This window comes from Apus apus, chromosome 1, assembly GCF_020740795.1.
Source record: "Apus apus isolate bApuApu2 chromosome 1, bApuApu2.pri.cur, whole genome shotgun sequence".
Taxonomy (NCBI): Eukaryota; Metazoa; Chordata; class Aves; order Apodiformes; family Apodidae; genus Apus; species Apus apus.
The window spans coordinates 51,804,158-51,828,409 of NC_067282.1; the positions used below are offsets into that span (position 1 = coordinate 51,804,158).

Genomic DNA, 24,252 nt, shown 5'->3' on the forward strand with positions numbered 1-24,252 from the left:
CTTACATAGCTTGCTAGGGTAATTCTTATCTGACTGAGCACTAGAAACTTTTCACTTTTTTCTACAGGAATTAGATCAGCCCCTAAAGTTAAGAAAAATGAGAGTAAATTGATTTCCAAGTAAGTTATGAACATTTGTATCAACTTCATACTCTTTTAACAGATAAGACAAAATAACAGGACAGAATATTTCTTTCTTTGTTTATATAAACATTAATTGTGTTCAGTGGGTCTACTCTCACAAAATAAATTAATTGTGTCTGCCCCAGTACTAAGCATGATTGTCCTCTGACTTACTTGAACTTTATCCTAGCATAGCTCTATTGACTTCAAGAGAGCTACTCCTTATCCAGAGGCAAGGAAAGATTCAGGACCATTGTTATGACTTGTCTTTTTGCATTCTAGCAACATCAAACCTAGTTTAAAACTTCCCATGTTGAGCAGCACAGAGTGTTCTAATGTTAACAACACATGCATATACAGAACTTATCCAAAGGAAAAAGAAAAGAAACAAAACCAGCAAATTAGCACTAATTTTCATGTCCAAGATAATTACTTCTTCCTTCATATTTTAGATGACTATCTCGTTCTAGTACATCTAACCCAATTACATCCTGGATGATGCATATATTAATGACAGTTCATGAGTGACAGTGAACATAAAATGTATTATTACAAGGTGGTTTTCTTTCTGGAACTGGCCTATCCCACTGATCCAAGATATTAGAAGAGTATCCCTAGGAATTCCAGCTTGCTTTCTGGCCTACTGTGCCATGTGTAGAAAGGAAAAAAGTTGCTATGAAGCAGCTTTGTGGGTGTTTCAGTATGAAAAACGAAACCCTGCGGGCCCAAGTAAGAAAGGCAAAGGTGGGGGAAAAGAAAAAGATTTATTTGTTTTTATTGCTCTTAAAACCAGAATCTCAAAAGCAAAGACTACAGATCTGCAAGTTTGTTTGCACATTTGGGAAGGATGGCAGATGCATGCCTAAGCCAGGAAGATGTCTGAACTGCATCCAGTATTTGCAGGAAAGCAGATACAGCCCCAAAGCCCTAGACCAAGGAAGAGATCATGATCTAGAAAAAAAACACATTTAACTTAATTACAGTCCTTAAACAATTAGAAACAGCAAACTATGAAAAAGAATTAGACATTACTATACATAGTAATTACTGGGTGAACTTTTTCTAACATCTGTACTTACTCTTGGCGAGAAGCAGGGAACCAAAAGCAACTACTATAACAAAAATGGCACAGATGGCATCCAGACGCACAGCAAACCACCTCGAGGTCGTCAAAAATAGAAACCAGGCCTCTAAAATGTATTTTACAAAGACATAAGAACCATGGATTATTAGAAAACTAAGCTGTATAATTATTATTAAATTAATTCATGTTAATAATAGAAGTTGTTAAAAAACCACAACCATTGTCCTCTTCAAGTGCACGTCTGTACGGACTGATGATGATCAGGATATTGTCCAGCTTTCCTGAAATGGTCTAACTTAGTTTTCACACTAATAGCAACTACAGCATATCATACAGCAACAGGGAGAAAAACAGTCAAGGCCTGAAGCATGGTCCATTTATTTAAAATTGAAGCCTTTTTTTTTTTTTTTTTAACTCTAATGGACTTGGGAGTCTTGTACAAAGAACACAAGTACAACTGCATTTGCTGTAGCTGGACTGCAGTCCACAGGCTTTTATCACAACCCAAGAGCCACATCTTCATAAGGCAGCTACAGCTGGTTAACTTCCCATAAGAGCTACTCAAAACAGCCAGTGGAGCTACAGAGCTATTCAACTGACTAAATGCAGATATCTTCTTTCAGGGAAGCTCACAGGAGGACAACTCCACTGGTCACTCACCTCCAGGTGCCCACAATATGGTTCAGAGGCTGGTGCCATCGGTGGAATTTTGGGTTCTTTAAAAATGGTGATGTTTACATGGCAATGGGCCTACTGGCCAAAGACAGAGGGGAGCTATCACCAAGGGGCAAAAGGATTCCTGGCCAGGAGTTGATGGGGCTCACTAAGAGAACTTTAAACTAGGTTTGAAGGGGAAAGGGAATAAAACCACACCCACTATAGATGACCCTACGGGTGACAAGAGGGCAAGAGTTAGCAGGGCTCATAAAGAGGGGTTTGAACTAGATTCAAAGGGGGATGGGATTGTAATGGGGCTTGCTAGGGAGATGCCAGAGTGTAGTACACCTGAGGACTTGTGGGGCAGTGATAGTATTTTTGAAAAACAGAAGGCCTACTACCCCTCAGGAGCCAAAAGGGAAACACCCATGAAATGCCTCAAGGGAAATAAGGAGTGTTTCTCTGAAAAGATTACAAGGTCAACAGCCCATGTGAAGTGCCTTTACGTGAATGCATGAAGAGTGGGCAACATACAGGAGGAGTTAGAAGCTACCAGGTTTCTGGAAGGCTACAACTTAATGGCCGTTACTGTAACTTGGTGGGATGAATCCTATGACTGGTGTGTTGCTATCGATGGCTGTAACTGCTCAGAAGGGACAGGTGAGGAAGGAGGGGCAGAGGTGCTGCCCTCTATGTCAAGAAATGGATTAAATGTGAGATGTCCCTAAAGAATAGCCAAGACCAAGCTGAAAGCTTATAGGTAAGAATGAGAGACCAAAGCAACAAGGACACCCTTGTGGTTGGTGTCTACTGCAGGCCACCTGGTCAAGTGGAGACTATTGATGAAGCATTCTTACTCCAGCTCCAGGAGGCATCATGCTCACAGGCTGTTGTACTGCTGGGGGATTTCAATGACTCCAACTTCTGCTGGAAAAGTAACACAGCGAGCTGTAGGCAATCCAGGAGACTCCTGGAGTGCCTTGAGGACAATTTCTTAAGCCAGGAAATAAGACAGCCCTATTGAAAGGAAGGCAATACTGAATCTGATGGTCTCCAATGCAGGCGAGCCCATCAGGGATGTCAAGGCTGGAGGCAGCCTGGGCTACAGTAACAATACACTGGTGGAGTTCAAAGTCCTCAGAGATATGAATCGGAATTTAGGAAAGCAAACCCAACACATTCTATGATTCTATTATTCAATTTGGTGCTAATTCCATCACAGATAGATATCCTACAGTACAAGATACAGAACACAGCAGGAAAATACAGATGGCAAAGTGTTTGAATTCAGAAGTCAAGTAGCCATAACAAAGTATGGCATTATTTATTGCTTAGGCTGCAATCAGGCAAATGGTTCCAGCTGCTACCAAGTCTCAGCAGGTTACCATTTCAGCCCTTTTCGCATTGCTTGTCATTACTTCCTGCTGAAGATCAGTGCTGTTTCAACTGTTTCAATGTTTCTCAGCCCAGTGCTGGGATTCAAACTAGAAAAACCCTCCCTTTTATAAAAAAGGGAGAAGGTAAATCTGGGTTTAAGGCAGATCATTTTGGGTAGCCAGATTACAGAGTGATCATATCAGTAATTCAGCCAACAGAAGGGCAGGAGGGCAGTAACTTTGGGAGGGCAGTAAAGGAAAAGAGTGAGGATGACAAGAGGCAGTCAAGTAAGGTCTAGAGCTGGTAATCTCTTAGTCACATTTACATCAACTCTAACTACAAATGCCTGACCACTGGTTTAATTAAACAAGACACATCTGTTGTGGTCCAATGGACAGTCATACACCTAAGCACACGGAAAAATGTATGTAGAAAAGAGTGCCACATCAAGTCAGAAACCTAGCTCCAGAAACGGAATTCACTGTGATAATTTAGGTACCTCTCTGAAACCCAGGAGCTGAGCGACCCTGGAAACAGAGCCTGTGACAGCTTCCTGGTGACATGGAAGGTAATTTTTGGTGCAATAGTGTAGCTGTAGCACCAAGAAATGGGACACAAGGGTTGTACATTTTTCAGCTTCATGGCTTTGCTCCACTGATCTGTTGTCCAGGAAGGTGCACAAAACTACCAGCTTGAGACAGGTCATTCTGCAATCTCCCAATGTGACCAGCACCACTGTACATGCAGGAATACAGCATTTGTGGGGACTAACTAAGGCTAATCATGATCTAACTTCTGATGACTCCTGAGTTTGCTTATAGAGTTGTTGCACTGGCAGGAAGAAAGCTTAGGTTTGGTCAAACCTAATCTAAAGATTATTTAATACGAAATTCATAGGCATCCCTGAAAAACAAGTTTTGAAGCAAGTGTCCTTGCCTAAGTAGAGAGGAGGATACCAGCCAAAAGCACTAAACAAAATCATTGCTGGTTGGGAAAGCCACCTGCGATGCAGGAAAGAATTCAAAACTCTTTGGGAGACTTAGGAACCCAGACTACAACTATGTAAGCTATTATGAAAAGTAACCTCTTCTACCACACATTTAGTATCAACGAGCCATTCAGGGTAAAAGCAACCTCAGCTGTAGTTCAACCTCCTGCTCAAAATAGAGTCAGCTATGAGTTCAGATCACATTGCTCCATGCTTTATGCAGTTGAGCATTCAGTATCTCCATGGATGGAGCCTGCACAACAGCTCAGGGCAACCTGTTCTCTGCTTGACTGTCCTCAGGGTGAAGAATTTTTTCCTCCTGTCCAGGTTGAACTGTTCTTGCTTCAACTTTTATTTTTTTGCTTCTCCCACCACGTACCACTATGAAGAGCTTGAAAATCTTTTTGGTAACATCCTCACAGGTCCTAGAGGGAAGCTATTAAGTCCTCTCTAAACTTTCTCTTGTGCAAGTTGAACAAGCCCAGTTTCCACAACCTCTCCTCACACAAAGACCTCTCCTCTTAGTCCCCACACCATCTTAACAGCCCCTCCACTGAACTCATGCCAGTTTGTTAAAAGTGTTTCCTGTACCTGGGGGTCCGAAGTTGGATGCACTATTCCAGACATGGGCTAACAAGTGCTGAGGGGGATAATCACTTCCCTCCTTCCATTGGCTGTGCTCCTGTTAATACAGCCCAGATGTCACTGGCTGCCTTTGCTGCTTATGCACACAGCTGCTAATATTCCCTTTGAAGACCAAAACCCAGTACACACTAAGCAAACTGGTATATCCCAAATACTCTGGTGGGTAAGACACCAAGATGAAGCATGTAGGTACACAAAAGAGTACCACTTCAAGCACTGAATCTTTATCTCAAAAGTAGGCTCCTGAACTGCCCAACAGTGGTGTTATTGACAGCTTTGTTAGAGGGATGCATAAAATTGACTGAAAAAGAATGTGTTTATGTTCCTTAGACCTGACCTTAAAATGAAATATTTACTTTAAAGGATACAGTTCTCTTTCATAGTGAAACACCTATATGCAATTTATCCATTAAAGATGTCTTTTAATACAAAGTTTAAAACCAACTTTGTGTTCCCTATCAGCAACTGCCAAAATTGATTTGGTCAGATATGTAGCAACTTGAAAAAATTAAGAAATGGAGAGTTCAAAGCTAGAGGTGCCTCCCTGGAAGATGTGATTCCCTGTTCACAAGCTGCTGGACTCAACACAGAGGTCAGTGTGCACAGTTCTTCAGCCTGTGACAAAATGTACTTCAGAAAAGATCAGCTGGTCTGAAATCTTAGACATCTATAAATTACAAAAAAAGCCACAGAATATACTTGTATGTCTTATGACAGAGGAAATTAAAGATCTTACTTAATAAACACAACATTGCAAACTTGCATTCTGATGTATCTTGAACAAAACTGTAATAGAGAACACTTAATTGTGAGAAGGTAAAGAAACCCAGCGCAAACCTTAATTATACTACTTATGGTTGCAGAATACTAATATTTTAAACCTTCTGTTGATATTAATGCCATATATAAGAGGCCATAAAGCTGATCAAAGTAAAAAAGAAGCAAGATTTATACAAATTTTCCAAGACTATTTATATTAATCATCTCTGCGCACTCCTAACACACTGCTTAAGATTAAACACTTAATAACATAGCTTGTTTCTCCCCCTCCCTCTCTTATTTAAGATGGAACCCAGGAAAACATCAACAACTATTCTTTAAATATTCTTATCAGGCATACTTAAAATGCTTATCTTAGGCATTGTTAAAACATATGCATGGGTATCTCAAATTATGTTACAGCCCAAAGTAAACTCTCACAATCTAGACAGATAATAATGTTTTTGTTCTAACAGAGAAATTTTACCCTAAAGAGACAAATGCACAGCTCCTACTGATTTTAATGTACATTATATACATGTTGCTAAGGGCTTAAGACATTTCCCTCCTATAGAACAAAGTATTTGATTTTTCACATCAATTCATCACAAACCTGAGTGGAGGTCTTGGTGTGCATCAAATAATTTTTGAAATCTTTCCTCTGCTTTCAAAGCCCGAATAGTCCAAAGTCCCTGGAGAGATGATGACAAGTGGGAGAACACGGGACTTCGAGCTACAGAGGGAAATGAGAGTAACTTAGCAATAGCCAAAGGACAGTACTTAATTATTTTTGTACCACACTAATCTTTAATCCTACTACTCGATACTTAACCATAAAAAAGTTACTGTACTGCATCCTTTCAGAATAAATATGCAGTATCTTTAACCAAAGTCCTCTTTCTCAGTTTGAATCAGACAGTGAAGCAGATTAATTTACACAAGAACACTCCATGTGTTTAACAATAGCTTGTCACTGAAGAAATTAATTGAGCTTTATTTATGACAGGAGGCATCCATGTTTGTTATTCATAATGCTTAATATTTCATATCATAGTCAAGCTGAAGTCAGACACAAGAGTCAGATTAGGTCAGAAACACCATTAGTATGTGCATGCAAGTTCCAAAGACCAGTGACTTAGCACGTTCTTAACTAGCATTACTTACAGATGGTTAAACTGACATACCTAAGGTTTATCATTACGCAAAACAGGAGTTAAGCATGTAATTCACTAGTTGAGAACCAAGGCAATAAGGAAGTCATTTGCATAGCAAAAATCTTTGATGGATTGTCCATAAAATACTAGCATTTCAAATAATAATAAGCAGGGTTCAAACTGCCATTCAGTCCCGCCAAACTACATACTTGTGGATTCTAGACGTTTAATATCTCTTGAAGTGTCTAAGAAGTATCGTCGAAGAAAAATGAAAAGAATAAATAGTGGAATTAAGGGGATGAGTATCCAAGGAATCACAGCCACAGCCACAGCCACCACACCAAAAATCTGTAGGAGGGTCTGCAAAACAATAGAAACAAAATAAAAAACTCTTTGCCAGAAGAATTTAATTTAAAACAAGTATAAAACTATTTAACACTATTGAAACACTTAAATACTTAAACATAGCTACAAAATTTAAAAGTGTTGTATAACATATGAGCGACATCTATTTTTAAGCAACTTGAAGAATTTACAGTTAATACCTAATTTGAGTAATTGTGCAGTTTATGGCTTCTTCTGCATTTTTTGTTCTCTGAGAGTTTTGGTCTTTACGAAATGGGTTGACTGAACATTAGTGTCTTTCTTTGTGGACTATTCTCTGATTGCTGCAACAAAGTAATAGATGATTAATGAAACAGAGAACTAATCTTTAATAGACCCAAGCTATCTGCAGAATCAGGGATATATGTTTTTTCACTCCACGTACAAAGAAACTGCTGAAAGACTGACTTTTGGTCGAAAGAGTTGACAGTTGGAAGAGTGACTTCCAACACAGGCTTGTAACTTTTTCCTAAAAACAACTTTGTCCCATTTAGAAAGGCAACTCTGTATCAGAGAAAGTGAGCATTCTCCTCCCCAAAGATTGCACTGGAAAATGTCACAAATAAGAAGAAAACGTTAAACACTGCAAGAAGTGTTTTAAGAGACTAGTTTTACCAGGTTTACTTCAGAGTACAAGAGGAACAGCTGAATTTACTCTGAGAAAACTAGATGTAATACAGAGTGAAGCTCTGTTGCCTAGGACAACGGATCCTGGCTCAACTTCCTGAACTAAATTTCCCATTTCCTCCAGACCATTTCACATCCTTCACATCAAGCTTTCAGTTTGAATACACTACGAAAAGAATTATATGCAGATAAATTTCTTTCAGAACACCAGTTGTGTGTCTATGTATGTATGCCAGGAGTCCTGGCATATTGAAATCAGGGTGTGCCCATTTGCTTCTTAAAAAAAAAGGGTGGGGGAGGGAACCATACAAAAAGAAACGTACCTTGTACAAAACTCAGACAACTGATATTCCAGCTCAACACTACATTCCTGTATTATTTTCATTAACAAATTCCTTAGAAATGACAGTATTTACTAAAAGCTCTCCATCTTATGGACTGTAGAGGAGACAACTTCTTTGTCATCACATAAGACACACAAGTGGATTCCAGCAGAATTTTGTGGCTGCTTGATTTTTGGATGCCAGAAGTGCATTAGCCACCACCAGAACCCAAGAATGCATGTCTTACAGCAAAAAGGCTTCCGTTCCTTTATCTGTACATCAAGTAGGAAAAGTTAAGCAACACGTCAGCTAAGGTCAGATACCAGATAGCTACCTGGACTTTCAAACACTTCTAATGGAAAGTGCCTATGACACAACACATTTTCTGTTGCACTTCTGGTAGCCTCCCCCCCCCACACACACCCTAAATGAAACACAAAACATAACCTTTTCCCCTACATCTGTTTTTTTTTTCTTGAGGCTTCTCTGAATTTACCCTAATTTCAGCTGACCAAAGAGCAAACCCATACACCTTACACATTAAGACTGCACGAGACAGCCCAATTTAGACTTCCTGTCTAAGCAAGATCATACTTGGCTCACGACCGAAGATTTACCCATATAACAGCCTAGCATCCCATAGATCTTGAAAAGCACATTATTGGGTCTCACTAACCTATCAGGGAAAATTGCTATAGGGTAGGAGCTCTGAAGGAAGCTGCATTATCTCTCTACTGTTCATCTGTGGATTAAGGTGTTGACAATATCACGTTTTTGACCTTCTAGATACACAGATTGGAAATGTTTTATCTAGATTTCATCATAGGGAGGTAAGATGGCAGCGAGAGTACACGGTATTTCTCCCTTGGATCAACTATGCACATGGTTATGTCAGCACAAAGCAAAATAAAGCAGTGCTGCTGTCAGCCCTTCCTGTCTCCTACTTCTCCGATGTGCTTTAGAACCCTGTAAGTGTATTTTGTTTTTATCATGAGATGAGAAGAAAGGAAATAAAGATTCCTGACCACCTCCAAATTTTCTTCTGTCTATATCAGTTTTCCCCAGTAGCACTTGGTGCCTTTGCCAAGCCTGTCAGCCATCCACACTTCAGCTAATTTCTAAAGATTCCCTCACCTCCATCCTCAACTGCAGAGATCGAAGTATGTTCCTTCCTTCGGATAACTCATTCCCAAATCTGCTTTATACACCTGCTGCCTTGCCATTCTCCCTCCATCGCCTCCCTAGACAGTCACAAAACAGCAGTCTCTGAAGTACTTCTGCCTCCTCATATCATCAGCTGGAAACCTGAATTGAAACACTGAGAAAAGGTGCTTCGACCAAAAGAATTACAAGGAAAATAAATGTTTCTTAATAAAATTTTAAAAAGCCAAACTGAAGTTTTAGTGAAGATAATCTATAACATTTTGCAAAGTGCTGTTGGGAGTGGGAGTACAACTATTAGGATAGAGCTCACGTAAACAAAGCCTTGCTATAGCAAAAATACAGGGAAGGAAAAGATGGTTAGGATGACTAAAGTAAAATCTGACACCGCCTTTGGAAGGAATTTTAGATGAGCCTGCACCACCTTATCATTAAAAAAATTTATGATAGGGTGGATCAGTCATGTGTGTTGTTTTTTTGGAAAACCAAACTTGCATATAAATTAATTCTTAATGAAGTAGTCTGAAAGCCAGACACAAGCATTTGCAGACTGTAATCATCTAGTTACTGCGTGAGGTAAGGCAAAGGCTTTAGTTCCCGAGTTTCACAAGAGACAACTAACCTCTTCAGCTGGACACTGCCCCAACTTCCAGTAGATTCACTGCATTCATGCAAGAAGAACCGAAGATAATCAGTAGGCTGAGATAAACGACAACACAAGCAGTCTGACTGCTTTCCTCTCAGGAGACAAGCAATTCAATTTGAACAGCAAGAAATGCTCAGGACTGGATATTTAGACCTTGTCTAGCAGAATCAGCTTACAACTGAAAATTTTAAGCATGCAAGACTTCCCTACATAAAGAAATGCAGCCTACAAAAATCAGCACCTTTTACCATCTTTTGTAATTTTAGCATTTAAAAGTCTTCTCTAATGACCATGCAGAAAACAATAGCCAAATTAGAAAAATACAGGATTTGAATAATGACATTTTATAGCTGTCTGCACAGTATTGGAAGCAAGGCCACGTTAAACAAAAGACAGCAGGTACCCAGGTTACGAAGTCTGAAAAGACCTGGATGGAGAAATCTAATTTGTGTTCAAATGGAGCCATATTGTTCAAGATGCACCTTCAAGTTTGTTTCAGTTTCCCTGGAGAAAGAAGAATCTCCCACTCCCAGACTGCACATATTCTATTCCCAGAGTACAGAAAAGCACATGTTTCTCTTGAAATTACCCTGTTGCTTGCAAGAGTTCTGAGAGACTTCACTCATGCTTTGGTCAGTCACTCCATTCACTGTGACTTATTTTTCCTCAGGAAATCCTCTGTATTACTGTCTCACTAGAGCAAACATACCCTCCTATAGCCCTCTGGGGGAAGTGAATGCTCAGATCAGCACATTCACTTGCGAAACGTGCTTTCCTGTCATCTTCTGATGACCTACATATTTGCAGTTCTTATAGGTGCTGAGAGTGGTATCCTGGAGTTTCTATCTCAAACTGGTCTTGCTGTAGGAAGAGCAAGGTATTTCTATACCACAACCACACAATAGAAAAGCATTTAATGCGAAGTAAAGAAAAAAACAATAAAAACCTGGAAAAACATGGAAATTCCATGCTGTAAGCCATACAAAAATCACAAGCTATAACCTTTCTCCTTTTCTTGCAGAAATGATACCGTTTACATAATGTTACACATCTTATGACAAATTGCAAGCCATTTGAAGCAATTTCATAAAGTTGACAAGACAAAAATGCAAAAGCAAAATTTAGAGATTTCAAGATGTCTCATGAGGATGTCCACCCTTCCATCCTATAAAACACTGCCATTTCGTATCAGTTACTCAATACTTCATCTTTGGCTAAGTACTTCTGTGAAAAAGGCACGCAGCCTTCACAGAGAGATGTTCTGAACCCTCCAGGTCTGCCAGTGCTTTGTTCCAGTGGGTAGGTACCCTCACTTCCTAAAGTCCTTTATCTCCTCATGAAAGTACCTATTGACCGCCTATGTCAGCTCTCTAATAAAACACCAGTCAGATCTTTGAGGTCTTCCAATTTACTTACTTTTTTTTTTTTTGTATCTGCCTTAAAATTATTTCAACATGTCTTATAAAATTTATGCCTAAGGGGTACTATGCAGTATTGTGTCTGTCTTAAGTGCCTGGTGTGATGTGTGGTGTCCACCTGGGTTTGACAGCTATGATATAGCAGCTACTACCACAGGAAACACACCACTCTGGACTTGGAGCTGGTGACCTGGTAGGAATGAGTGGAGCCCAAAGGATGAGATTTGTGACTCAGAACCCTGAATGTGGGAGTCTACATGTGACCTACATAGCAAAGTTCCTATCTGTTCAGATGAGTTTAGAAAGTCATTCAGCTATCCTTTAAGTGGATACCTAGTTACTCTGTTTCTGAATAGTCCCCTAACTGCACTGACTAGATGCTCTCTGACTACAGCAGAGCAAAGCACCTAAAGCCCAACAAGAAGACACACAAATTTTGATGACTGAATCTGCAGTCAAAGTGCACCCAAGAACCGTGGTGTTCCAGGAACGGTTTTACCAATATTTAAGCAGAAGTCAAACAAATCTACCCCCCAAACTCCTGCTCCTTGGACCCCAATATGCATTCCCAATGATTCCATTAGCCCACGGACACTGCCAGGAAGCTATACTAATTTAGTAACAGCGATGATGCATATCCTGCATATTCTAGATTTCAAGTTTGCAACCTCAACTGCAGTAACTTATGACACCCTCAGTCAGGCTGTATTGTCTGAAGTAAAGCCAGGTCAAGAAACTACAAAACTTCACTCTGTTCATACTTGCTTGGCATCACCCTTCCTCCTCTTCCCCTCCCTCTCCCTCAAACTATTTCCTCGTTGGCTCTGCCAAAAAACTGCACGCACAATCAATCCCTAATCCAGTTCTGACATTTTCCTTGGACACTTTCTTTTTTTTAACATGCTTTTTCAAACCAGACTGTTTGGACTGACTGTCCCACAGCTCTGTTAAAATACAACTGCACAGGCGGCTGGCTACACTTGCACACCAGAGGACAGGCTTCCCTGGGGAGGAGACACTGCAATGAGTGAGCAGATGAGAGTGATAAACACTTCACTTGGGCCAGCTGCATCCAGCTCAGCATTTCAAACCACATCACAGATTTTCTGCATTTTTCTCCTTTATTACTAAAAAAGCAGGAAACCTACAAATAGAAACAGCTCACCTTTACACTGTAATCCCAGTACATAAATAGCCCTACTTTGTTTTACTCATTTAAAGTGGCAGAGTTGAAATCTGCAGTCTTGCCTTTAAACTACCTTTTAAATAAAATTTACGGTTTTTTTTTTTTTTTTTTTCAGAACTGGTTAAAAAGAACCATACAGCTGTTTATACTATTACTTGCATCAAATTGTTAGGAACAGATTTGTCTCAGGAGAAAAAGCAACAAAGACTTATGAGTACAGAAAAAGAGTATTACACATTAACTCCAATATTTAAAAGACATTTCAGATGTGGTCCTTTTCTGAAGCAGCCATTGACAGCAATCTTTGACAGGAATGACAGCTCTTAGTGTTAATTCAGCTTTAGGAAAATGTGCATCCTTGAGTAAACTGGGGATATATAGACGAGACAATTAAAGCACTGAAAGGAGAAAACAATACTCAATCAGGGAAAAAATGACAATTGTCATTTCGGATAAACTGAGTGAAAGAAAAGAGTCAAGAAACAGCTAAGAACTAAATACTGCCAGCTCTAAAAGCTTAAAAAACGTCAAGCTCATCTTATCTTCTGTGATATACCCTCTCCTCCTCTGAATCCTGCTACTTGCAATTAGTGGTCAAGAAGTTACCTGACTAAATCTGTATGTCACTGCAAATAGGGGAACAGATCTGTCATATATCCCACAAAAATGTACTCAAAATTCCCAATCACATCCTTAATGCTAGCACCTTTTATTTGTTCTTGTCTCTATAAGATAGTATTTCAGGATCATTGTTTTTGTAAGCGTATACTTAGCTCCTCAGGGCAAATTTTTTCTGTGCCACCAACATGCTCATTCATTTGAGTTGGCATGCATTTTGGCATTAAGTGGGAAGCCTTAATATTTGTTTGAGATCATAGAGAACTGTGTCCAATTGTTCTTTAACAAGTGACCTTATAATAAAAAGGGTGTTTTCTTTAATACATTGGCACTGCTACCATTCTGTTGTATTTAAACAGCATATGGTCACTAATCTCTTGCCCTACAACAAGGGCTAAAAACAGGCTTTCTGGGCACCCTGGGCCAAGAGGCTTAGCTATCTTCTGCAGGTCTTGATCCCAATAGCAGCTCTCAAAAACCTCAGTTCATATGTTGTCTGAGACTTCCAAATATTGATGCTTTAGAAACAGATGTATTCTCAAGCCCTGGACTTTCTGATTCTGTCAGACACTCAAAATACTTGTATTTTAAAACTGTATTACATTCCTGTATTATAGAGAGGTTATTTTCCTTTTCATAACCAATTATCTTCACTTATGTAAGAAGTTAGTTGCTATGGTCTTTTGGACATGGTCATAAGTTCCTTCCAGCTAACACATATTTTCCACTAATAAATAAGCTTTTATCACAACCAAATCTATGGCCTCTACTTTCTTACCTATCTCTACATGCAGCTCCTGCTCCTACCCACTGTATATGGAAAACAATACTGTCAGAGCCAACACTCACTCTTCTAAACATTTGTGAACAGCATATTTTTCTATTTATAAGCAGTAAAAGCTTCACAAGGATCTGCAATTTTATATTCTCAAATGCTTTTCTTCTAGTGGACCTTATGCCCCATGGCACTTCTGCATAAAAGTGTTCTCAGTTATTTGGGCAGCAAGGCACAACTTGGCAATGAGTATCTACATATAATCATAGAATCATTAAGGTTGGAAGGGACCTTAAAGATCATCAAGTTCCAGCCCCCCTGCCATGAGCAGGGAACCCTACCACTAGAACAGGTTGCACAAAACCTCGTCCAACCTGGCCTTAAAAACCTCCAGGGATGGGGCATCAACAACCTCCCTGGGCAACCCATTCCAGTTCCTCACCACCCTTAGAGTGAAGAATTTCTTCCTAATATCTAACCTAAATCTCCCCTCTCTTGGTTTAAAACCATTACCCCTTGTCCTATCACTATCTTCTCTGATGAAAAGCCCCTCCCCACTTTCATGTAGGCCCCCTTCAGGTACTGGAAGGCCACTATAAGGTCTCCCTGGAGCCTTCTCTTCTCTAGGCTGAACAGCCCCAAGTCTCTCAGCCTGTCTTCATACCAGAGGTGCTCCAGCCTTGTGATCATCTTGGGGGCCCTTCTCTGGGCCCTCTCCAACAAGTCTGTATCTTTCTTGTGCTGAGGGCACCAGAACTGTACACCGTACTCCAGGTGGGGTCTGACCAGAGCAAGTAGAAGGGCAGAATCACCTCCCTGGTCCTGCTAGCCACACTTCTTTTGATGCAGCCCAGGATGCAGTTGCTCTCTGGGCTCCAGTGCACACTGGGCGGCTCATGTCGAGCTTCTCATCTGCTACCACCCCCAAGTGGGGGTGGTAACAGATAAACAGAAGTGAGAGGTCCTACTCTTGAAGTTATTAGGGAGTTACAGCTTTATTCTATCTCCCTACAAAAATTACATAAGAAATTAATACATTTTGTTGTTCAGCAGTGCTGGGTTTGTCACCTCCTGTAAACGTCCACAATCCCTTGCTATATTCTTACACTGTTCTTCTTCCAAGGGAAAAAAAAAAAGCACATACACAAAAATTTATTCACATAAAATATAGTGGTCTTTGTACCATGACAAATATTTTACATCTTCCTGTGGGACACCTCAGATGCCAAGCACAATTTGACACAATGGCTTGTGGAAACAGTATTAATAAGAGAGAGCACAGAACAAGCACACACGTGCTTTGTTTTCTCAACAGCTCTTGCCAGAACCTGTCTGAGACAATATAGAAAAATGTCTGGCAGCAGCCAGCCACCTCGAAGTCACTCCTCTTCTCAGGTAACGGAAAGCATCCCTTTCCATTATAGTAACTTAAGAGATGTTGAGATCTGTATATGTAAACAAGGATGCCAACATGCCCCACTGTCGCCCAGTGTGGTCACTTCGTTGGCTGTTCCACCTCCTTGAAGACTCCCAGAGCATTTTTACATCTCCTGTATCAGTCCCTGCTGCCAAAAAAAAAAGGTATTTTTAAAAGAAAATAAAGAATGGCTTCACAATTTCTGCTCCACTCCTATATCATAGAAGCCATTTCCAAAACTTCTCCCCAGCTATATAAGCCCAAGACAGCCCAACTGAGCAAACACCCTGACAAAATGAAAACATTTGATTCAACAATGGATACTTTTCTTTTTTGCACTACTACAAATGGACTACTTCCTACTTTGTTCTTCACTCATAAGTTTAGTACTTTATCAGCAGAGGCTGACGCACTAATATTCATCCTCAGACTAATCCTACTTATAACTCTTCTAAAAGCAGTTTTTCTTTCAGTGATGATTACTGCCTTCTTCCCATCAGAAGGGGTACATATACAGAGAACTTAATTAAAAAAATTAACTAATAACTTACTGCTTTCATGCTATTGAATTGCAAGAGGCTTATCTTACAAGCATGATACAAAATTATGCAAAAAAAATTGATTGTAAGAGGACTGGGAAGGGACAGGCCTTTTGACACCTCCAGTACAAAACTCCGCATACTGAGGTACCTTAAAGGGAACGTTCCACAGAAAGTACCTAGGCCCTCATGCTCTCCTCAAACAGCATCTCCGACCACTATGGCTGGGCAAAGACCACTGGCCTAAACAGACCACTGCTGTTACCCTGCACAGCATGATTTAGTATTCTTATGGACTAGTCAATTAAATTATTTGCTAAAACATCGTCCAGCGCTCCTGCAAGGAATTTCTCTGAGCTAACGATCATATTATCATAACACACTGACAACATGGACAGTGGGATTGAGTGCACCTTCAGCAAGTTGGCTGACAACACCAAGCTGTGTGGTGTGGTCAGCACGCTGGAGGGAAGGGATGCCATTCAGAGGCACCTTGACAGGTAAGTCCATGCCAACCTCATGAAGTTCAGTAAGATCAAATGCAAGGTCCTGCATCTGGGTCAGAGCAATCCCAGGCACAAATACAGAGAGAAAATGGATTGAGAACAGCCCTCAGGAAAATAATTTGGGGCTGTTGGTGGATGAGAAGCTCAATGTGAGCCAGCAATGTGCACTTGCAGCCCAGAAAGCCAAACGTGTCCTGGGCTGCATCGTGGCCCGCAGGTCAAGGGAGGTGATTCTCCCCCTCTACTTGGCTATTGTGAGACCCCACCTGGAGTACTGTGTCCAGTTCTGGAGCCCCCAACACATGAAGGACATGGAGCTCCTGGATCAAGGGCCAAAAAGATGATCAGAGGGCTGGAGAACTTCTCCCATGAAGACAGGCTGAGAGAGTTGGGGTGGTTCAGCCTGGGAAAGAGAAGGCTCTGGGGAGACCTTATAGCAGCCTTCCAGTACCTGAAGGGGCTCCAACCAAGTAGAGAAGGACTTTTCACAAGGACAGGTAGAAATAGGAGAAGGGGGAATGGCTTCAAACTGGAAAAGGGTAGACTTAGGTTAGATATTAAGAAGAAATACTTCCCTTTAAGAGTGGTGAGACACTGGAACAGGCTTTGAGTAACTTGGTCTAACGAGCAGTGTCCCTGCCCATAGAAGGGGAGTTGAAACTGGATGATCTTAAAGGTTCCTCTGTGATTCTATGATATTATTTTGTTCATGCTGCACACATTTTTTTCCCAGTTCTTCCAAATGCCTAGCAAAATTTTGCTTACCACAAATGCTGCTGCCCCGTATGTGTCAGTTTTGCAAGCTCTCTCTTTGAGCTATACGGATGGACTTTCCTGCCTCAGGCCTCTTATTTCTTATGGCCATGTAGGCAAAGCAGTCCCCATCCTCCCCAAGAATACCTTATTTTCAACTGCATGACCTTTTCTGCTCAGCCAAGCCTAACTGTTTTGCCAGAAGTCAATTCTGGGTCTTTCAGCAATTTTAAAAGCTTTGTGCTACATTTGAATTGTGGGCTCTTCTGTTAAAGAGAGTTATCAGTTCTTCAGTAAAACAGCTCTTCAACCAAACATCAATTACAAGCTTTTAAGCATTTTAATGTTTGTTCTTGTTCATACATTTATTTTTAGGTTGAATGATGTACTAAGCATATTTCTGTAAGCATTTTCCACAGTGGCCCTTCCTCCCCAGTTACATGAAAATTATGAAAAATACAAGGAGTACAGCACCACCACTTTCTGTTCTTTTCTGGTCACATTCGTTCATAGCAGATATGCAAAATATGCTTTCTAGCCTGTCTCTAGGTTTTCTTCCTAACTCCCAAAGCTTTGCCCCTCTGATAGGGCTATAAAAGACTACTTTCCTATTAAACTCTAGACTCAGAATTCTTCAGTACTACATGCTGTTCAGTGATCACTCAGCTCCAGGAAGGGTAACAGTGGCCTGATGCTTTCAGCAACTGTATTTTAACTTATCAGCATCAGGCTCTCACCATCAAGTTTCACCCAGTTCAGGCATTTTCTGCATGTACAGAACCTAGTGGCATCTAAAGAACTAAAATTAAACTTCCTTGGCAGAGAACAAACATTATTTACTGTGGTAAGTGCATGCTGATTTATAATCTGTTACAAATATGCTCCAAGACCAACAGGAAAACTTTTCAGAAATCTATTTATCACAAGCCAAAGACACACCAAAGAAAGTAACTGATACCAGGTCTGACCCCAAAATCTAGACTTGTAGTGAGAGAAATGAAAAATTGTTTTTCTCAGTATTATGTCATACTTAACAGAAGGATAGACCACTGAATCAGGTATCAAAGGCAGCACATTTTCTGTGTTAGAAGGGAAGATCGAAAGCCATTATTTTAGCATGTAAGTGACTTCCATAGTAAGAGAGTTCTGCATTAGATTGATTCCAAAACACAGGAAAAAAAACAGATAGAAAAAAGATTTAAAGACATGATTTTGGAAGAAACTGGAATCACTCAGCATTCTGTTCTTCTGCAGGGCAGGAATAGCTATTATTGAACTCTTGAAAAAGCCCTTCTTAACACAGTTTTTTACTGTATCAAGTGTATAATCCAAATGAATCAATTTTTCAAAATGATACAAAACTAGCCTCTAAAGCAGATGTAACACAAAGAGGTATAAGCTTCCCAAAGACATGTGACGTCCAGTTCCCAGCTGAACTCTCATTTTTTACTGTATGAAAATGCCACGCTGCAGCCTCTACCTTTTGAGGAACAAACTTGTCTGGACTTTTCAAATCAGTTGCAGAGTTCATCAGGCAGCCACAGTATCAGCTTCAGCAAGGAAAAAAAGTTATGTTCAGCATGAGATGCACACATAACCCTGGCAGCACATTTCTATGAGATGCAGTCTTTTTTTGCTAAAGATAATTCCTTGTTCCACATGTTTATTTTGGGCATAAATATGCATAATAAGTTAACACATACACACAACAGCTATATGGCTTATTAATTCAAATTACCTCCGAATTTCTCCTTCCCTCTTGAATCAAAAGAGAAATCTCCAGTCCTTTTGCCAAACAGTGAAATCCTAATTTGTTTGCAAGCACACTTTGTCCTATCTATAGTATATCAGTAGTTTAAGGCAATCTGGAAGATTTATACTTATCACCATTTGCAACAGGATTGCTACACTCTGAGAGCAGAATTAAAATATTTCTAGCTACTGTGAAGTATTAATAATCTTCAGAAGTCTTAAAAATAATAACAGTTTGAGCTGCAATGATGCTTAAAAAGAGTCAGGTAAATACCTATAAATAGTAATAAAAATCCCACTCTGGCACCAAAAGCAGTAGTACATATAAAAAGCTGAACCAAAAAGAAAAGGAGAAAAGTGCAGGATGTTAAATTTGTTTACATCAGAATATTTCTTTGCCCTCTTTCACAGTAAGAAAAGCGAACAAGAAAATACCTTCCAACAAAGAGCCTCAGATGAATGGATTTTCTCTCCAACTTTTACAAATTTCACCTTAACCAAAAGAACTGAGGGACATCACCGGACTTCCACTCAACTATCCTGCTTTCTACTAGCTGAAAATATATTTAAAGTCATCTGATGTAGAAAACAGAGAAGCAGATTTACACCCAAATGAAATTTTGCATTTACAGGTTTCAATTGGACATACCAAAATACTGCAAGAACAACTACAATTTTGTCTTCCTACCACTAAGCCACAATCTGTTCAAAATGTTAGAGAAGAGGAAGACTTCATCTCATGATGCTCACATGCTCTAGACAAAGAAATACAAAAGACACTAATTCCACTAAGTGAAAGCTAGCTTTGTTTTTTTTGAGTACTATATTCGAAGCAGCAGCATTTCACATTTCCTAGAGAAAATGGAAGGAACAGCACACTAGCAAAACTAATATCTACATATTTACTATATAAATAGAGGGGTATAAAAATGAAAAGTAAAAAGATTAAGAAAAACAAAACCAGGCAAGCAGAAAAGGAAACCCCAGGAACTAAGATGACAAAAAGGTAAAACAACATTTTTCAATATAAGTTTATCTGCTTTCCCATGTTAGATAACGGGTTACATTTTCACTTTTTATTAATAGCAAGTAAATACAAACCCTAAAATATGTAAAAAGTTATGTCATGTTTTCACACTAATTAGTTTTGTTATTGCAGTGATATTGGTTGCCTTGACACTAATACGTGGAGAACAACACATCTATGAATTCTTATAAAAAGTCTACACACAAATGCAAATAGAAAAAAAAGAAGGGCTATGGGAAAGGATTGTACTGGATTACATGACTCCTATAGTGAGAACAGGCCTTTAGCCTTCCCTAGAAAGCAGAAGTCCATGTAAACAGGAATCCACCTATTAGCAGTGACTCCACACGTTTTATCCCATACACATACCAACAGCCTGAGTAAATACACAGGCCGTATGATGCAAGACACTCATCCTTATGTTCAAAGGAATGGGATGACAGATACAGAGTAAAGACCAGCAGTAGCTCTGGCATAGATTATCTCCACTGCTGGTCACCATCAAGAAGACTAATTGGCTACTGAGATTTAACAATCAAGGCATTCAAGGACAGAGGAATAAAAGGTCAATAAAGAACTGCATGACTTAGACAAGTGTCTGTGTTAAACTCACAGCTCCTGCATTTCCTTCTTGGAGACTCAAGTGCAACCCAAACCTCCTCTTCCTTATCTCCCACCCCCTTTATTTTTTTTGGCAGGAGGGGGAGGGTGGGATGATAATGACCAGACAGGCAGGATGGAAAGCTTTTGGCTGGTAGGTTGGTTTAACAACACAGTGTATAACTTCTTCTGATTTCAAAGAAAAAAGAAAAACTGAAAGCACGTGTGGATATCAAATGACTATGCAAAAAAATTAGTTTTTATCATGAAGATAATTCTAACCTTTTCTGAAATTCGAGCTCCAAAGTAACCAATAAAAAAATCATATACCTCCATTATTTTTCTTTACATTTTAATTGGTCTTTCATTATGCATTAGCAAGATGCACTATAGTACGTGTTGGGAATGCAGTTACAAGACCAGTTCCACAGAGAAAAGGTTCAGTGAGGTTTCAGCAGTCAAGTGCCACCAGGCAACTAGTTTTTAAAATTTATTTATTTTTCATCTAAACCTCAGCACAACTGCAGAATCATGTGATCTAATTATCAAGCAAAACTACCAAGATTCAGCGAAGGGTGTCTCCAAGATACAGGTCTGCTCTATGTATCAGGCTAAAGAGGACATGCCGACACCTAACATAGATCCCACCACTGGTTATTTTCTCACAATGTATTTATAATCGTAATTGAAATGCACACATGTAAACACACAGAAGGAACTATTCTTTCATGAATAAAAATAGAATAAACTGGAAAAAAACAACACAAGAACCCTCCGGGAACACCACCTCTCAGAAAAATCACAAAGTAACAACGTCATTGTTAAACTAAAAGATCTTGGAATTCCTTCTACACACTTCCCTGACATCTTCAAACAATAAAATGCAGGGGTCAGTGGTACTGAAACAAGGAACGGCAGTTCCACTCTTGTGCACATATGAAAGCAAGTGACCCAAGCTATTATTCCACTCTGAGGCACTTTTTGTTCCTAATATCCAGATGCAGCAGCTTTTTTTTTTCCTTTCTTTCTTTTTTTTCTTTTTTTTTATTCTTTTTTTTTTTTTTTAAAGAAATTACTGTGGACACCTCCTTCACATTTTCCTTTTCTTCAGCATTTTCACTTCATAAAGCTGCAGTCAATGTGTTTTGTGTGGAGTTAGAAGGGAATGGCACATTCAGTGGTGGTCTCAGCCACAGCCTACATTGGTGGCTCAAGTAGTGCCAGGATTAGGTCTTTGTGTGTGATGAAAGGATATGAAAAGTCACTTATTTAAACTCAGTCAAGCTGTTGATTTTGGGGAGGAAAAAGGTTTTGCAATTCAGTTTTCCTCAATAAATCACTGCCCTTCTCTAAGGGCAGCTGCAGATAGTTCACATGTTCACAGTGTTCTCCAGAAACAAAACAGATTTATTTTTTTTTACCCCCAACCCAATGTAGGGTAAGAAATCAAAACGAAGGGGCCATCACAGTAAGTTACTCAAATTCACTACAAACTAAAGCAGAAAAGCAACTCTGCTAACAGGTAACGAGATCACTGAAGGCTTAAAAAGGCAAGAAACTACAGGAAAAGCATAACTTTTAAAATTTATCATTATAATTAGCAAAACTAAAGTCTGAAATATATTCATCATCCTATGTATTTAATCAGTTTAGAGATACAATTTTCAACATGTAGTTTATCAGTTTGGGTACACATCCTGCATCACCTAAGACCACAGTCTGAAGACATTAAGCCTCTGCAGACCTATCTCAAGTCAAAGTGAGATTCAAGTCCTAAAAATAAGCCTGTGATGAGCTCTCAAAAAATGTAACATCCAAAATACTGGCCACTAAGGGACATTTGGGCAAATTTGCCTAAAATATTATAAAAAATATTGGATTATTAATTTCTAATACTTCTGTGTGAAATTATTTTTTCTATTCCTTGGTTGACCTTCTCTCAAATTCCTATAGTGTGTTTTATTAGTATTGCATTGAGCTAGACATTCTTATGCATTTCAACCATGACATTTTAAACTGCAATCCCCACACCTACCAGTGAAGTAGACATCAGTAGACCCTTGTACTCCCACAAAGCTAAAGGCAGGAGGAGGAACACACTTGGCTACAAAACTGAGTGTATTGGCTGGTATTTTCAGAGGAGCCTAAGAAAATTAACTAACAAAATCCCAATAATCTTAAATGGCACATGACTTCCTTAAGTCCCTCTGGACTTATTTATAGGATGATCAAATTCGTAACAACTAAATAAAGCATTTCTGCAATTCTTTGCATTTGGGTAGCTCTTTGAGGCTGCTGTCAGGTCTGCCCTCTGATTAAACAAAGACATAAATTTATATTTATTTATATATATATAAATGAAGATGTTTAAATCCCCTTAGAAAGTTTAAATGCACTGTAACGGCCTTCCCAAAACTAGCCCCATACCTGAGGAGACTATAACTTAGTTGGAAAACCCCAGCAAAAAACCACGTAAGTCAGGATGGGTAAAAGAAAGGGAGATGCAGAACTGAGGCTGAAGAGGCTGACAGTACTAAGGCAAACGATTAAAAAAAACCTCACAAAAAAACCCCACCATCTTCACTAACAAAGTTCATTCAGCTTTTTTTACTATCTGAATCAACATACAAACATGAATTTCTATCTGATTTTAGAAAAACATTTGGTGCAATACTCGGCAGAAATAACAAGTGTCATATAGAACATATAATTGTGCGGATTTTTTCATTTTTCAGGAGAGCCAGTGTGGAATCTTAAGACCTGCCAGAATCCATTACAGAAGATAAGGCCTGTAAAGTTTATTTTTTTACCTTAATGAGCTGTGAACTGGACTGTTAACGTACCATTAAAGATATCTCAGTTGAAGTGCCTAACTTAACCTTTGGTTTCTTTTCAGTTTCTATACTTCATATCTACCCAGAGTTCAACACAACTACAGCCATGTAATCAAACACTGCCAGAAATGTTCTCTTATAAAAGAGACTAATTTTTTACTTATAAATCTTGTGGACACAGCAGTAATTTCTACGAAACTTTCAACATGCACTAACATGACACATCTCATATGCTGTTAAGAATATAAAGTTAAGAAGAAAAAAAATTACTGACTCCTTCTAGTGAGGACTGCTCCTCCTGCCCTCAGTCTCTCCAAAGAGAGGTGTGCTCTATTTCATAAAACCAAAGAAAGAAGAGATGGTAGGAAACTTTACATATAGCGAGAGTTCCTACCTGGGGAGCTACTGCAAAGCAACAGTTTTGCAAAATAAAGCGAGGTTTTCAGAAGAATACACAAGGTCTATAAAGTGTTTCTGTACTTGCCACACAACTTCTATTTTTGCTCTAACAAATAAGTACAGGGTAGCTATCCACTGTCTTGAAGAGAAGGTACAGTTTCTTCTTCATGGACTCAATGGAAGATGTAAAAACTTCAATTATTCTAGTTCAAGGAACTAATTTTCATCCAGCATAGCTGTCTAGACTAATCATGCTCATTGTAAGTGTAGTGCCTTGTATAAATCTTATTAGGGACTCTAAAAAGACCATTACCAAATTTTAGCATTACTTTAATATCTGTACTCAGTGTCATTAAAAAATTCTTGAAACAAGAAGATTTAAAGTATTTATTTACTTATAGGTATTAAAATGGGCTCATATTGTCCATTTTTGGGTGTCCAATGACATTGTATTTGTTTGTGCAGAAATTATACACTCACTTGCCAACATAATAAAAGGGT

General features: G+C 39.3%; 1 protein-coding gene across 5 annotated transcripts in view; it reads right to left on the reverse strand.

Moving 5' to 3' along the window:
- ABCC4 (ATP binding cassette subfamily C member 4) overlaps window positions 1–24,252 on the reverse strand; it is a 161,675-nt gene that overhangs the window by 40,619 nt on the left and 96,804 nt on the right. For 3 of the 5 annotated variants that reach the window (XM_051608347.1, XM_051608345.1, XM_051608348.1), the window contains exons 21-23: window positions 6,996–7,146; window positions 6,246–6,365; window positions 1,202–1,312 (exon numbers count right to left, since the gene is read on the reverse strand). In XM_051608347.1, coding sequence (XP_051464307.1) covers window positions 1,202–1,312; window positions 6,246–6,365; window positions 6,996–7,146 — 382 coding nt within the window. Of the gene's footprint in view, window positions 1–791; window positions 1,074–1,201; window positions 1,313–6,245; window positions 6,366–6,995; window positions 7,147–24,252 lie in introns of those variants that run through there. The other 2 variants (XM_051608349.1, XM_051608346.1) reach the window with 2 other exon arrangements.